Below are 14,058 nucleotides of genomic sequence, written 5' to 3'. Positions count from 1 at the left end.
CTTTCTTTGTCTCAGATTCCCAGCCTGTGGTCCATGTCATTGCTTCTCGAAGCCAGGATTGGTCAGAACACGAAATCGCTGTGGATTCCAGCCCAACCATAATCTACCAAGATGTCTCTGGCGAATCTCAGTCAGCCACATCAACCATTAAAGCCTTGTTGGAGCTCCAGCAGACGACAGGTGAATATAACAAACCTCGGTTTTCCCCCAGTTGCCTTGTGGAAACTCTTTTGAATATGCCTTTCTGTGTACTTCAAGAGCCGAAAGCGCTCAGGTGGACATGGTTGGACTCACAGTGCAACTTCCCATTATTTTCTTGCTAGGATTTCAGGAGAGCAAGTGAGCTTCTGTGTTAACTCTAGAAGGTGGGCAGATGCCTTCAAGTACCAGTTGCATGGGAACAATGGCAGGACAAGGAGATATCTCCACCTTCTACTTTTGAGCAACATAGAAGCACCAAGTTGGCCACTAGAAACCAAAAACTGGACTAAGATGAGCTTGGGCTTGCTTCAACAGGGCTAGACTTACATTCTCAGTGCCCCAAACCTACCCAGGAATTATCCTGTGGATTTTCTGAACTGATTGTTGGCTGGCCACTTGGGCTGGATGACTTCTGAGATTTCTTCCAGCTCTGTGGTTTGAAGAACCTTGGGACGAATAGACAGGAGGGTCCACAGGGTGTGGTCCAAAAAATCAAGATGGTGACCACGACAATACCGTTGATGCTCCACCCATTTTTTTAGGTGTGTCATGGCTGCCATCTTGACTTTTTGGACCACACCTTGCGGGCACCCCTGTAGACAATCAACCCCCCAGGCCTGTTACTTCACTCCCTTCGTTTTTGCCGCAACAGTCAAAGAGAAGTTGGAAACCAAGCCCAGGCAGGCCACGATCGACTTGAGCCAAATGGCTGTCCCAATCCAGATGACCCAGGAGAAGCAGCATTCTCCAGAAAGCCCATCAATTGCCGTGGTTGAATCAGAGGTTGTTGCAGAATATATCACCACTGGTGAGTCCCTCCGTGAGACGGGTGTGCGAGAAGGCCCTCGCCAGGTTGTTTTCAAGTGGTCTGCATGCAAGGAGGAAAGAATAAAACCCACTCACCTGGATCCACTGACCTGTCCCTTCTGCTCCCAGTATCTGAATTTGGACTGAACTTCAGAGATTTTGGGGTAGAATGGAAGTAGTTCCAAAACAAAGAACAAAGCTTCTGAAGGTCCCTTGCTGTGTAAGGGAAGAGAGCCTATTTCTAGCCTTTGATCTGCTACCTGATCAAAAAGCTTTGAATAGCAGACTGACTAAACCATCAGAAGGAGTCTGGTAGCACCTTCATTAAAAATAAGTCAATAGATAAACTGGGCTGCAATAATTTGGAAGTGTACAACAGATATTCTTCCACTAAAATATGTGTACTCAGTTTGAATATGGAGGTAAATTCCAGTTTAACTCACAAACAAACAAATCTTTATTACGGTCAAAGACCAGCATAAGGAAGGTGGGGTACAGTCAGTTAAAAGCATAGAAGTTTCATTAAAATCTAATATAAAAAGCTGAAACACAAAAGTGCATTAAAATCTGATATAAAAGCAAGTCACAGAAATAAAAAATACATTAAAATCCAATATAAAAAGCTAAAACACAGAAGTCTAAGGAAAAGGGAAAAGGAAAAAAAAATCTAGAGGGAGGGGTAGGAGCATTAGATGGATATAGGGGAGCATAAAGGTTGGTATATCTGTAAATTCAGTACTCTAGTGTCATAAAATAAATGCTAGTTTATGGTTTGATTCAGTTTTTTCATATGTCTCTTAGCACATCCACTAACAGATACTATAGAGTTGGAGATTTATATATATATCTAAAAGCTGTGTGCTAATAGTATATCAAAATTATCCTGTCTGAGCACTGAAATTAAAACATTTCATTTAAGGGGTAGCTTTCTGCCTTTGAATAAAATTTGTTCACTGGAAAAGGTGCCACCAGATGCCTGATTTTGTGCCACCATAGACTAACACCACTCTCTTCCTGCAATAGCTGGCAGAGTGAGCTTCAGCTGTTTTTAAGTCCCCCTAGAACTGACCGCCATTTTCCTTTCCTTTGTCCCTTTGATTTATCCTCCCACCAGAACTTAAAAACTCAGGATTTTGCAGATGGGTTCAGCACCCCTGGAGACAAGGTCAGGGGGCCATCCCTTGTTCCCTTTTTCCCATCTCCCATGTGGTCACAGCTGTGTGAGAACCAAAACAGCCCCCTCAATGGAGTGTCAAGAGAGGCTCCATGTTTGCACGGACTGTCCCGGTGGGGAAAAAGTTAATTCCCCAGCTTTCCATTTGGATGGTCATTACCTTTAAAGCCCTACATGGCATGGGGACGGGATATCTGAGGGACCGTCTCATCCCCATCACATCGACCCACCCCACCCAGTCATGCAGGGAGGGCAGGTTACGGACCCCATCCGTAAAAGAATCCCATCTAGCGGGGTCTTTGAAGCGGGCCTTCTCTGCAGTAGCTCCCGCCCTTTGGAACATCCTCCCCCCAGAGGTCAGACAGGCCCCCTCACTCCTGGACTTCCGAAAAAGATTAAAGACCTGGTAGGCAGGCTTGGAATGGGAGGGCGAATAATTACACCTGGGGATGGCTAGCACCCTAAGTGATTTTGATGGGCCTATTACACTCACGGACTGATTAAAATCTTTTGCCACTTAGATTTTATTATATCTTTATTGTATTGTATTGCTGTATTAGAATGGTTTTAAATCTTAACTTCGTTTTATTGTAAACTGCCCAGAGTCCCCCATGAGGTGGAGATGGGTGGTGAATAAATTTATAAATGGGTGATGGATGGATGACTAATGAGAGTTCGGTTAGTTAATTAACTAGTTTTCCCATGGCCCCGTTTCTGATGACCTACTGAAGCAGGTGAGGTGAACAGGGCCAAAGAGTAGTTTTGTCAGTGCCCCACACAAAATCAATTTGTTGTCCCAGAGCGTAATAAAGGTCCTTGGTTTATATGGCTGGCAGGAAACTCAGGTACCTGGAAGAGGAAGTTAGAAGGGGCAATTCGCCACCAAGCCAAAATAAGTCCTCCACCTTCAAGGAAAGATGTCCATGAATCATGACCTCATGATCACAGAGCAAGGCCAGAAGAAAGCCTCTCAACCTAATCAAGCAGTGAAGACTTCATAGAATTTCATAAAACCATAGAATTGTGGAGTTGGAAGGGACTATAAGGATCAACCCTCTGCCGTGGGCAGGAGAACCAGTGACACAGTCCCTGCCCTCACTTGAAGACTCTTTCCACACAGAGGAGGCAAGGCTCAAGTCAGCAGGAACCCTTGTTTGAGGATGTGTTTCTGAGCAGAAGCAAAGTGCCGGAAGAATTCATCTGCAGCCCACCTCATTAAAAAAATGCTTATAACCCTGTTGCCTTAGTGGCAGAATATGGGCTTATCCCAGCTGTCAGTAAATGCTTGCAGACATTCATTATATTTGAAGTAAAAGGTGGATTTGTTAAGATATCCGTGAGAACAGACAAGCTTGTTTTCTACCAAAACTTCATCCTGAAGGCAGAAACACTTGAGGGGGAAGGAGAGACAGGAAGTTCCCTTTGTTTCCTCTGTCCCAGTGGTTAAGAGGTTCACTTGACTAACCATAGGCCCGATGAGAGCAGGCAAAGGATGGCTGGTGAAGACCCTTCTCCTTTTCTTTCTCCCCCCATTCCCTGCCCCCCATTTGTCCTACTGGCCAAAATAGGCTCAGAAGTTGAAAAAGATTATGCCACCTCCAGTGCTGGTTAAAACAGGGAGCGTTTCCCATAGGGCTGGCATGATCAGAAGAAGGGATTTCGGGGTATGAGGACCAGGCAGTTGCCATGCAAGAGATCTGTGATCCAATCTTCTAATTTTTTAACAGAGCAGTGGGACTTAAGCTGTGGCTTTACCCAAGACGTGGGTATCAGTCCGAGGTAGATGAGAGAGCGTAAATATCTGAAGCCACCCCTCTGAGTAGAACGAATTGAAGCTTCAAGCAGTAGAGGGCGGAGTTTGTGCCTTTTGACTCCTGGTGCCAGCACGGACAAGTCCCTGCAGTTTTCTTGGCCAGGTTTTTCAGAAGTGGTTTGCCATTGCCTCCTCCCTGGGGCTGAGATAAAGTGGCTGGCCCAAGGTGACCCAGCTGGCTGCCTTTGTGCCCAAGGCGGGACTAGAACTCACCGTCTCCCGGTCTCTAGCCTGGTGCCTTCACTACGACACCAAAGTAACTGGCTCCCTGAAAGAGTAATTGGAAGACAGCAAAAACAAAAGGGTGCTTTTCCCCAGCATCAGGGTTCTAGTAAGAAGGAAACTCATGTCCTAGGTCTGTGCAAAACTTTGTTGAGATCTTGCCAGGCCGGTAGTTTCCCACAAGTTATTTTGATCTGGAGCACATGGTTCTGGATGACTCTGAATGTTCTGTCTTGAGAATGGTTGGTTTTGCACATACCAATGCTGTATATTTTGCAGAACTTCCAGAGTTTTAAGGCAACAGTTTGATTACAGAACTTCCGTTGGGCTAAACCGGTGTTTCTCAACCGTGGCAACTTGAAGATGGGTGGACTCCAACTCCTAGAATTCTGGGAGTTGGAGTCCACCCATCTTCAAGTTGCCACGGTTGAGAAACACTGTGCTAAACCGTAAGAAACTCACCACTCTGCCTGTGGAGTCCTGAGCCCCTGCAGGACTTGGTTGATATCATCCAGCCAGCATCTCCTCCATTTTTAAAGTCTCATCCCTCCTGCACGAGGTCCAAATCGTATTCCTTTCCTTCGTCTTTGAATCCCTATGGAGAGTCCTAACCAAGGCATGGAAGTGAGCAGCTGGATTTACCGTCCAGGAGCCGACCGATTCCGATTAGGAGTGGCACGGTTTGGAAATAGCTGCAGGCGAGCCACCCAGCTTGCTTCCTCTCTTAACGCTAACCCTTTTGTCAATCCACAGACTCTGGAAGGCTTCACTGTGTTCCTTCACATTCAGAAGAGTATCTTCAGAACCACATCGGTTAGTCGTTTTATTTTTACGGTTCAGACAAGAGGGGCTGAGGCGGGGTGGGGGCGGTCTGGTCTGGCCTGGTTTGACAAAAATGCTGATATTGGCGACTCTGGGAGGCAGACTCGCTTGTCATTGTCTGAAGCATCTCGGTGACAATATTGTCTGCTGTTTCCAACAGTTGCTACTGTCAGTTGGGAGAACTTTATGACAGAGGGGCCCAGAGAGTTGCAGTGACTTTTTGCCCCTCCATGCCTGGATGTGTAACATACAGCTCTCTGTGGTTTGCTTGGGCCTCTGCTTAATTTCCTATTTGGTTTAGCTTATGGTTCAGTTGTTTGTCTGTTTGTTTTCGTGCTTTTGAGAATGTTGACTCCTGGCAACTGCCTGGACGAGTCCCTGCCGTTTTCTTGGCAAGATTTTCAGAAGTGGTTTGCCATTGCCTCCTTCCTAGGGCTGAGAGAGAGTGACTGGCCCAAGGTCACCCAGCTGGCTTCGTGCCCAAGGCAGGACTAGAATTCTCACGGTCTCCGGGTTTCTAGCCTTAACCACGACACCAAACTAGCTCTCTTATAGTACATTATACTGTGCCAATTCCAAAACATGGCTTAATTTTATAACTAGGTTAAGCATGTTGGACAGATGCAACCAGGGGCACTTTAGATGGCTCTCTGTCCCACCCCCTCCCATTCCTTTCCTTTTCACTCTCTTGAAAAATGTGCTGTCATCCATGCTGTCTTTGATTCATACCCATTCAGCCAGATGGGTGGCTTTATGGCAGTGTTTTTCCACCTCAGCAACTTGAAGATGTGTGGACTCCAACTCCCAGAATTCAGGAGGTGGAGAAACACTGCCTTAGAGCATTAAAAGGTTTTGAACAAATGGGGAATGTATGGCGTTCCTTGATGAGTGACCTCTGACTCCCCTTCCTGTTCCTCTTCTTCCAGTGAGCCACCGGTCCCAGTCCCACCAGCCGTCCTCTCAGGCCCAGCGGACCCTGCTTCAGCACGTGGCCCAGTCCCAGACGGCGACACAGACCTCAGTCGTGGTGAAATCCATCCCCACCTCCTCCGCAGGCGCCATCACCCACATCATGCAGCAGGTTGGCCGCCCTCCATTGCGCTGATGCGCAGAATCTGGGGCAACGCCAGGCGGGGTTCTCCATGAAATGGAAAGGCTGTTGGTGGTCAGGGAAGGCACAGATGTCCAGCTTAATTCTGGCAGGGGTCTGGCCACACAACCACCTTCTCTGAGCTCTATACTCAGGGGTGGGGTGGAGGAATGTCTCTGGGCCTTAATGTACCAGTAAGACAAACTCATAAAAAGTTTTTTTTTTCTGTTTTTGGTGCTAAGCCTACTGCAATATCTCTCACTTTGCTTCTAGAACGCACGTGGGCAGACATCTCTGAGCAGCTCTTTCTTTTCACAAGCGTTTTGCACCTTTTCGGGGGCTCCCAGGCCAACTGGAAAAATCCTTTCTGTGGAAGTTGAAAGCGTTCCCCTAGCCGTTTGGGTATTGACTAGCTTTCCCCAGCCCAGCACCCCCCAGAACAGATGGACTTAGGCTTCTTTAAGGCCCTGGAAGCCTCGGGCAGAAACACTGTTCTGTGTTCATCCCCTGCGAATGCGTTTTTTTCCTCCGTTGTTTCTTGCCCGAGGTCAAGTCAGGATCGGGAGAACCCAGAGCACTGAAGTAACTCTTGGGAGTAAAGTAGAACCAGTCCCTTGTTATCTAAGCCGGTGAATTGTTAATGTGTTGGATCATTTCTGGTCTTGACGCCGCCTTTAGATAGATCTCCGTCGTGCGTGAGGTTGGGGTAGGGGACTTCCCCACAAGCTCTTGATTACATCAGTCGGTTACCCCCACCAGTGAGGTCGTTGGGCACACTTGCTAAGGATGAAGGGGGTGGCAGCTGAGCACATCCTGAGGACCTCAGCCGAGACGGGCTGGTCCAGACCCTGCCTTTGATGAGCATCTTCTCTCCGTTGCCATCCAGGCCCTGAGCAGTCACACGGCCTTCACCAAACATAGCGAGCAGCTGGGCACCGAGGAAGGGGAGGTGGAAGACACCCTGGACCCCCAAACGGGGCTCTTCTACCGATCCGCCCTGACGCAGGTGCAGAAGCAGCAGAAGCTGAGCCAACCCCAGCTGGAGCAGACTCAGCTGCAAGTCAAGACCTTGCAGTGCTTCCAAGCCAAGCAGAAACAAACCATCCATCTGCAGACCGAGCAGCTCGCCGCCAAGCTGCCCCAGATGCCCCAGCTGTCCATCCGACACCAGAAACTGGCTCCGCTCCAGCAGGATTCTGCCCCCGCCAAGCTGGAGCCCCAGCAGGCCGGCGCCCCCTCCATCCCCCGCGAGAGGCAGCTGCCCACCTTGGTCGCCCAGCCCCAACAGACGGTGGTCCAGGTGCTAGCAGTCAAAACCACCCAGCAGCTGCCCAAACTTCAGCAGGCCCCCACAGCGCAGAAGATCTACGTCCAGCCCCAGAGCCAGCTGCAGCTCCCTGCCGCTCCCGAGAAGCAGCCCACGAGCCAGGTGAGACACGTCAGGGGGAAGTGGGGCCGGCTGTGCCCACCCCAGGACCTGGCACTTGAGTCCTGCCCCAGCCTGTTTGGAAGCCGGCAAGGGCGGAGCAAAGGAGAACAAAGCTGCCCTGTGTTTCCCAGCAGCTCCTGTTCTCCAGAGCTCTTCTTTCTGCTGGGGGGTGCTCGAAACACTGGCAACGGGCACTTCCAACATGGGGCTCGCCAACAGAATGGCATATGCTGTCAGCGTGCTTTTGTTGTTGCAAAAAGGATCCCGTTCCTTTTGCAAGAGGGTTGGGATGCCTGCTGGTCACCCCCTGTCTGGAAAGGGGTCAAAAGAGCCCTTTGCCCAGCAGAAATTCCATGGGGGGTGCCAGCATTTATGTACATATGTATGTACGTATATACTTTTTCCACCTCTGAACTTGACCATCAAACAGATCCCCACCCCACCCTGGAGCATTATAGAAGAAAATGGGAAAGTCTGGTTTTGGGGTTAAAAGGGAGCCCTTGCATCTCCCATTTTGTCTTCTTTTAAGGCAGGGGTGGGCTGGAACTAAATGTCCTTGCTTTTGATTTTTTGGATTGCCCAGATCTCCATCAGGACCCAAAGCTGGCAGAGTTAAGTTTTACTGGAAGAAACCGGAATGTGGATGGATGCTGCTTTCTTTAAAACTGAATGAAGCCCATCTTTTGGCCTTCCAGTTTCCAGATGTGGGTGGGAAATTGCACCTCCCTTCGGTGGCTTCCCCCATACTGCAGCAGGGCAGGTTAGGGGCTTCGAAACAGGTACTTCAGAGGCCTGGTGACCCACTGGATTTCCGCCCATTTTTCACTAGATTTCAGTATTAAAGAGTCACATGCAAGTGAGATGGGCAGCTATATAAATTCAACCAACCAACCAACCAATCATCAGCCCAGCTACTGTTCCATTGAGGTTTTGTTTTATTTTTGTTTCTTACTTTACTCTGGTTCATTAAATGGCTTATAGAACAACCCATCTCACAGCAGTGACTCTTTCCGGTTCACCAAGGGCTCCATCATGACCCAAAGCTGGTGATGTTAAGATTTACCCTGGAATGTCACCCCTGCAATTCTAACTTGTTAAAGCTTCCCATGAGTTGAACTCAGCTCCCAGAGACTACACAGAGTGCACATGTTTTCTTGACAATAACGCAGAAGGGGGTTTTTTTGTGTGTTTTTTGACACTGCTGCCTTATGGGTGGTCTCCCCCCCAAGTATTGCCAGCCCTGCTTAGCTTTTTCAGGATCAGCCAGGATGGACTAGATGCGACCATCTGCTGTAACTCCAAAGTGTCGGGGGAAATGAAAATGCGGACGCTTGTGGACTTTTGCTGCTGATAATCGGAGGCATAATTTGGAAGGCGGCAGAAAAGATGTCAAAGGTGGCATAGCCACTGCTACAGTCGAGGCTCGGAATATTTTCTCCCTTAACTGAGCAGAACTTGGAACCGTGCAAAGAAAACTTGCAGGCCTGTTGTGAGAGACAGCATCGAGTTAGGGGTGAAGATGAGGACTGGCACTGGGGAGACCCAGGTTCGAATCCAGTGTTTCTCAACCATGGCAACTTTAAGACATGTGGACTTCAGCTCCCAGAATTCCCCAGCCAGCCATGCTGGCTGGGGAATTCTGGGAGCTGAAGTCCACATGTCTTAAAGTTGTCAAGTTTGTGAAACAATGTTCTAATTCATCCTCAGCCATGGAAACACCCCAGGCTTGATGTTCTCGGGAACAACAGGAGGAGGGGGTGCCATGTATGCCACACTGAGTTCTTCAATGAAAATCTAACAAATAGATAAAGACTGTGATTCGCACTCTTACCCATCTTCCCATTATGTATAAGTAACAATAGCTGTCAGTGTCCTAGGGTTGGCTCAGATTGTGTTTTTAACTCTTAAGGACAAGTTCATCTGAGGTTCCATGGGCTAACGACAACCAGGGTTTAATATTAACCTAGTTTAGCATTGCTGCACACTTGATCGATGCTGCCCTTGCTGGGCGAGCTGGTGGCCCAGTCTGGTGCAGAAGACCATGCCACCCCCCCCACTCCCTTTCATTTCCAAGAGCTTCATCTCAGTCTAAGATGGCTTTTCCCCCTGCACTTCATCCTAGTTGAGGTTTAAGCTCTGGAGTCTGTAGGCAGATCAAAAAGGAGGGGAGGGCAGAGCCAGCTGGCAGGGCAGTTGCACTAGGGAAGAGGCTGGGCTGAGTGACTGACTAGGGCCAACGTCATCCCCTGCCCAGAGCAGCCACTTGATGGCACCAACAAAGTTGTCCAGAATGCAGCCGCGCGGGTTATTCTTGGTGCCCCGAGATCAGCACATAGAACACCTTTACTGCGCAAGCTGCACTGGGTGCCAGTCTGCTTCCGGGTCCAATTCAAGGTGTTGGTTATCACCTTTAAAGCCCTACATGGCATGAGGCCAGGCTACCCAAGGGACTGTCTGATCCCCCTAACATCAACCCGTCCCACCCGGTCATGCAGAGAGGGCGTGCTGTGAATCCCGCCGGTTAGGAAATTCCACCTGGCGGGGTCCAGGAGGCGTGCCTTCTCTGCAGTGGCACCTGCCCTGTGGAACATTCTGCCCCCGGAGGTGAGGCAGGCCCCTTTGCGCCTGGCCTTCCGGGAGAACTTGAAAACCTGGTTCTGCCACCTCGCTTGGGGTGGGAGAGGTAATAGCTCGTCTTGGGGGTGACTAGCACCATAGATCCTTCCCACCGAATAAGAAAGTTGCCCCTTGGGTTTGGTATTTATCTTATTTTTGTTTATTGGTGTATTTATTGTAACTTATGTTTTATGATTTTAATCCTGGTTTTATTGTAAACCGCCCAGAGTTTAAACCCCTTTTCTTGGGGGAGATGGGAGGTAATAGAAGATTGATTGATTGATTGATTGATTGATTGATTGAGAAAGAAAGAAAGAAAGAAAGAAAGAAAGAAAGATGTGCCATTCTCCAGGCCCCAGCTGATTTTCCAGCACACGTTGCTCTGAGCGGGCCCTTGCCATAAAGCCCTGTGAGACAGCAATGGGGTCTGCTCTGCACAGCTTCTCTGGAAGCATCTCACAGTGAACCTTCCTAGGCCAGCAGCTGGCAATGCGATGGGAGGCAGATGAAGATCAGGCTCTGCACATGCACACATCGGGTCTGTCTTTTAGGCAGTCAGCCAGGCCACGCGCCTTTTTAGTTGTCCTCTCGTGGTGCAAGAAGAGGGAAAATAATAGATGAAATAAAAGTTTGAAAGAAGCAGGAATTTTCCAAAGATCATCCAACGTGGCCAGATTTTGGCACTGAACGCTAAAGTCTCACAACTATGGATGATCTTGAGGGCTTGGGCCATCTTTGTAGAGTGTGTCTCTGTGTCTGTGAGTGCATATATAAAATGCTGGGCTTCCGCAGGGGTGCTGTGGCATCTGCTGTCTTTCATGCTGATAAAATATATTCTACAAATAAAGGGGGTGTGGACCATACACTTGTACGGATCGGTTCCGGATCTAGGGGCTGCATTCATATATATGGTTGGCATATTGGTAGCTTAGCAAGTTATACAAACCAAGCTTGTCTGGCTTGTTTGCATTTCAGTACCGCATACCTGTAAAATGGTCCGTTCATTAACCGTGTTACGTATATGGTAACCAGCACAACAATGAGTTAATCCAGCGACTGCCTGTCATTTCCATAGACGAATCTCTGCAAATACCATTGCGTGGATTGATCCCTAATCTATCTTCCTTTTCTTTTCTTTTCCTTTTTTTAGGTATAAAGTTACTGATTTCTGTCCCCCTAAATACCTTTTTAAAAAAAATTCTATGGGAAGTAAAGACGAACATCCACGGCAGTCTAAGGATCTGCGCTGTACGTCTTCCTTTGTCATTTACATCACCCTTGGCTTAGCAATTCTCATTCTCAAAAGCCTCATTTTGGAGGGTGGGGGATGAGGGTGGGGGGTCCACGCTGAAAAGAAAGAAAGAAGGCAACTGAATTGGAGAAATGCGTGCACAGCCACCACACACTTCCCAGAGCCTTTTTCCCCCGGCCCTGTTGGAACTCTGATGTAGTACGTTTGAAAAATATAAATTGATCAATCAACTTGGACGGAGGCATGGCCGGGCGATGCTAAATCCCAAAGGAACACGAGTCTTCTCGACACGATTGCCAAACTGGCATTTGTCAGTCTGGGAAAGCCACCTTGGCTACTCTGTTACCTGTCCCCGTTTGGGTGCTGCAGATTCTGCCTTAAACACGCTGCGTTTTTGACTCTCTTGTATCCTCGACTGCAGTGCCAGTGCGTATGAAGTCTGACGTAATGGCACAGATGTGATTTCAGCCTAGCCAACTGGTTAAACCGTCTGTAACATGCTCAACCTCTCTTTGATCTTCAGGTGCACCAGCCCATAATAACCCAAGGATCGTCTGTTACAAAGATCACTTTTGAAGGGCATCAGCCCCCCATGGTGTCCAAGGTGGCGCCACCCCTCCCACACCTGTTTCCTGGCCAGGTGGCTGCGAAGACAGCAGTGGCGGACATTTTGAAGATGTCCATGATGGAAGCCCAGATTGAGCCCAGCGCCGACCGGGCGGGTGTGGATCCTGCGCACAAGGCTCCGCCCCCCACCAACCCTCCTGGCGGTGCAGAGTCGTCCCCCGCCACCGTGCTGAAGGCAGCCCCAGGAGGGGCCCCCACAGTGGGGACAGCATCTGTATTGCAGCAGGCGAAAGGCTTGGACTCGAATTCGAGCCCTCCTGGGGTGGGGCTGCCTCCACAGGAGAGGAAGCCAAACCCCCCAGCTCCCCCCACGGCCAGCCAGTTCATCCGCATCCAGAACATTGCTCCCCCCAAAGCCGAGGAGCTGGCTGCAGAGATCCTGATTCAGGTGAGGCAGGAACAAGGCTATTGAGCATTTAGCTGGCACAATCTCTCTCTCTCTCTCTCTCTCTCCTACCTCCTCTCTGTCTCTTCTGGAGCAAGGAACAAAACCCCTTTTCCTTGTTCTGGAATCACTTAGAGAACACGGAAGGCATTTTGTGACGCCCGTGGGTGGCAGGGGCTGGCGTTTCTCCAGCATCAGGAAGGTTAGAGAGCGGCCCTGTATTTTTGCTGGCCTCTAATGCTGTTGGCACCCCCCAGTTCCTCTCCAGAAAGTTAACAACTTTGACTTGGCGTTGATCTATCAACCTTATTTGGGGTTTTGACCCCATTTTAAAGATAAGTCTAACCTGAATACTTGGTGCAGAATGCAGTGGTGTGGGTTGTGATGGGCGTGTCGTGGTACATGCACGTGTCCCAGCTGCTGTGCAAGCTGCATTGGCTTCCGGGCGCGATTCATGTGCTGGTTATCGCCTCTGAAGCCCTGCATGGCATAGGACTGGCGACCTGACAGGCTGCCTGTCTCCACATGTTTCCGCCCGTCCAGTGAGGTGGGCGAGAGTGGGCATGCTCCTGGTCCCATCGATCAAGTGGTGTCATCTTCGGGGGCCACCAAGCATGGCTTCTCAGCATGGCCTGCCCTCTACAGCAACATCCCCCCAGAGATCCATACAATTCCCACCTGACTGATTTTTTGCAAATTGTTAGAAATCTGGTTGTTCTCCGAGGCCTTGGGTTAGGGTGGTGGTCCAGCCCCTTTGGTGTGGGACATTTTTTGGTTCTTTTGTGTTGTGGAGATGGTCTTCCCGTTGATTGTATTCTCTTTTATTTGATATATGTTGTTTCTCTTTCATTCTCTTTTAGTTATAAGCCTCCCAAAGTCTTTATGGCAGTGTTTCTCAATCTTGGCAACTTTAAGATGGGTGGACTTCAGCTCCCAGAATTCCCCAGGCTGCATCGCAATGCTGGCTGGAGAATTCTGGGAGCCGAAGTCCACCCATCTTAAAGTTGCCAAGGTTGAGAAACACTGTTTTATGGAGTCGGCCAGCCTTGAAATTGACAAATTAAGTCCATTAAATTAATGTTTCCAAAGGAAGCCCCTCTGCTGCTGCAGCTGACAAATTAGGAGGAGAATCACCATCCAGAAATGGCCCCCGAATAAAATACATTCTGAAATGTATGGAGCTGAGTAGAACTTCCCACAAATTCTTTCCACTTTTCTTCTTTCTCTCTCATTTTAAAATCAGAAATCATGAAATGTAATCCATTTAAAATGAAATAATAAATCAATACCCTTTAAATGAGGGCTGGCTCATTTAAAGGGCCAAATTCTCTTGCCGTTTCAATCTGAGCAGTGCTACAGTGCAGCCTTGTCAACGAAGCTCCGTGGAATTGCATTTGCGCATCTTTGATTCCTCAAGGATATTCCTCCTCTCCTGCTCTTATCTCAGGAATGGGGGAAGACCTTGGTTAGATGGTGCTCCCACCAGGTTTCCCAATATCCCTTCTTGCTTCGTGGAAGAAGAAGATCTGATGTGTTTTTGACAGTTTGGAATACCTTCTGTTCATTTTTTCAAAGCTGCTTGGGAGCCTTGCAGGCTTGATCGGCGATCCCCATGTTAAA

The 14,058-nt window shown here is 48.9% G+C and overlaps 1 protein-coding gene across 6 annotated transcripts in view; it reads left to right on the top strand.

Annotated features, from left to right (window-relative positions):
- The window catches only part of EMSY (EMSY transcriptional repressor, BRCA2 interacting), a 41,279-nt gene that overhangs the window by 23,932 nt on the left and 3,289 nt on the right, over nt 1–14,058 (top strand). For 5 of the 6 annotated variants that reach the window (XM_063305968.1, XM_063305969.1, XM_063305970.1 and 2 more), the window contains 6 exons: nt 16–180; nt 854–1,009; nt 4,971–5,030; nt 5,966–6,120; nt 7,016–7,558; nt 11,950–12,441. In XM_063305968.1, coding sequence (XP_063162038.1) covers nt 16–180; nt 854–1,009; nt 4,971–5,030; nt 5,966–6,120; nt 7,016–7,558; nt 11,950–12,441 — 1,571 coding nt within the window. Of the gene's footprint in view, nt 1–15; nt 181–853; nt 1,010–4,970; nt 5,031–5,965; nt 6,121–7,015; nt 7,559–11,324; nt 11,421–11,949; nt 12,442–14,058 lie in introns of those variants that run through there. The other variant, XM_063305971.1, reaches the window with a different exon arrangement.

Source organism: Candoia aspera, chromosome 5 (genome assembly GCF_035149785.1).
Source record: "Candoia aspera isolate rCanAsp1 chromosome 5, rCanAsp1.hap2, whole genome shotgun sequence".
Classification (NCBI taxonomy): Eukaryota; Metazoa; Chordata; class Lepidosauria; order Squamata; family Boidae; genus Candoia; species Candoia aspera.
The sequence above is the reverse complement of the archived record's forward strand: the minus strand, read 5'-3'. Positions and strand labels throughout refer to the sequence as shown.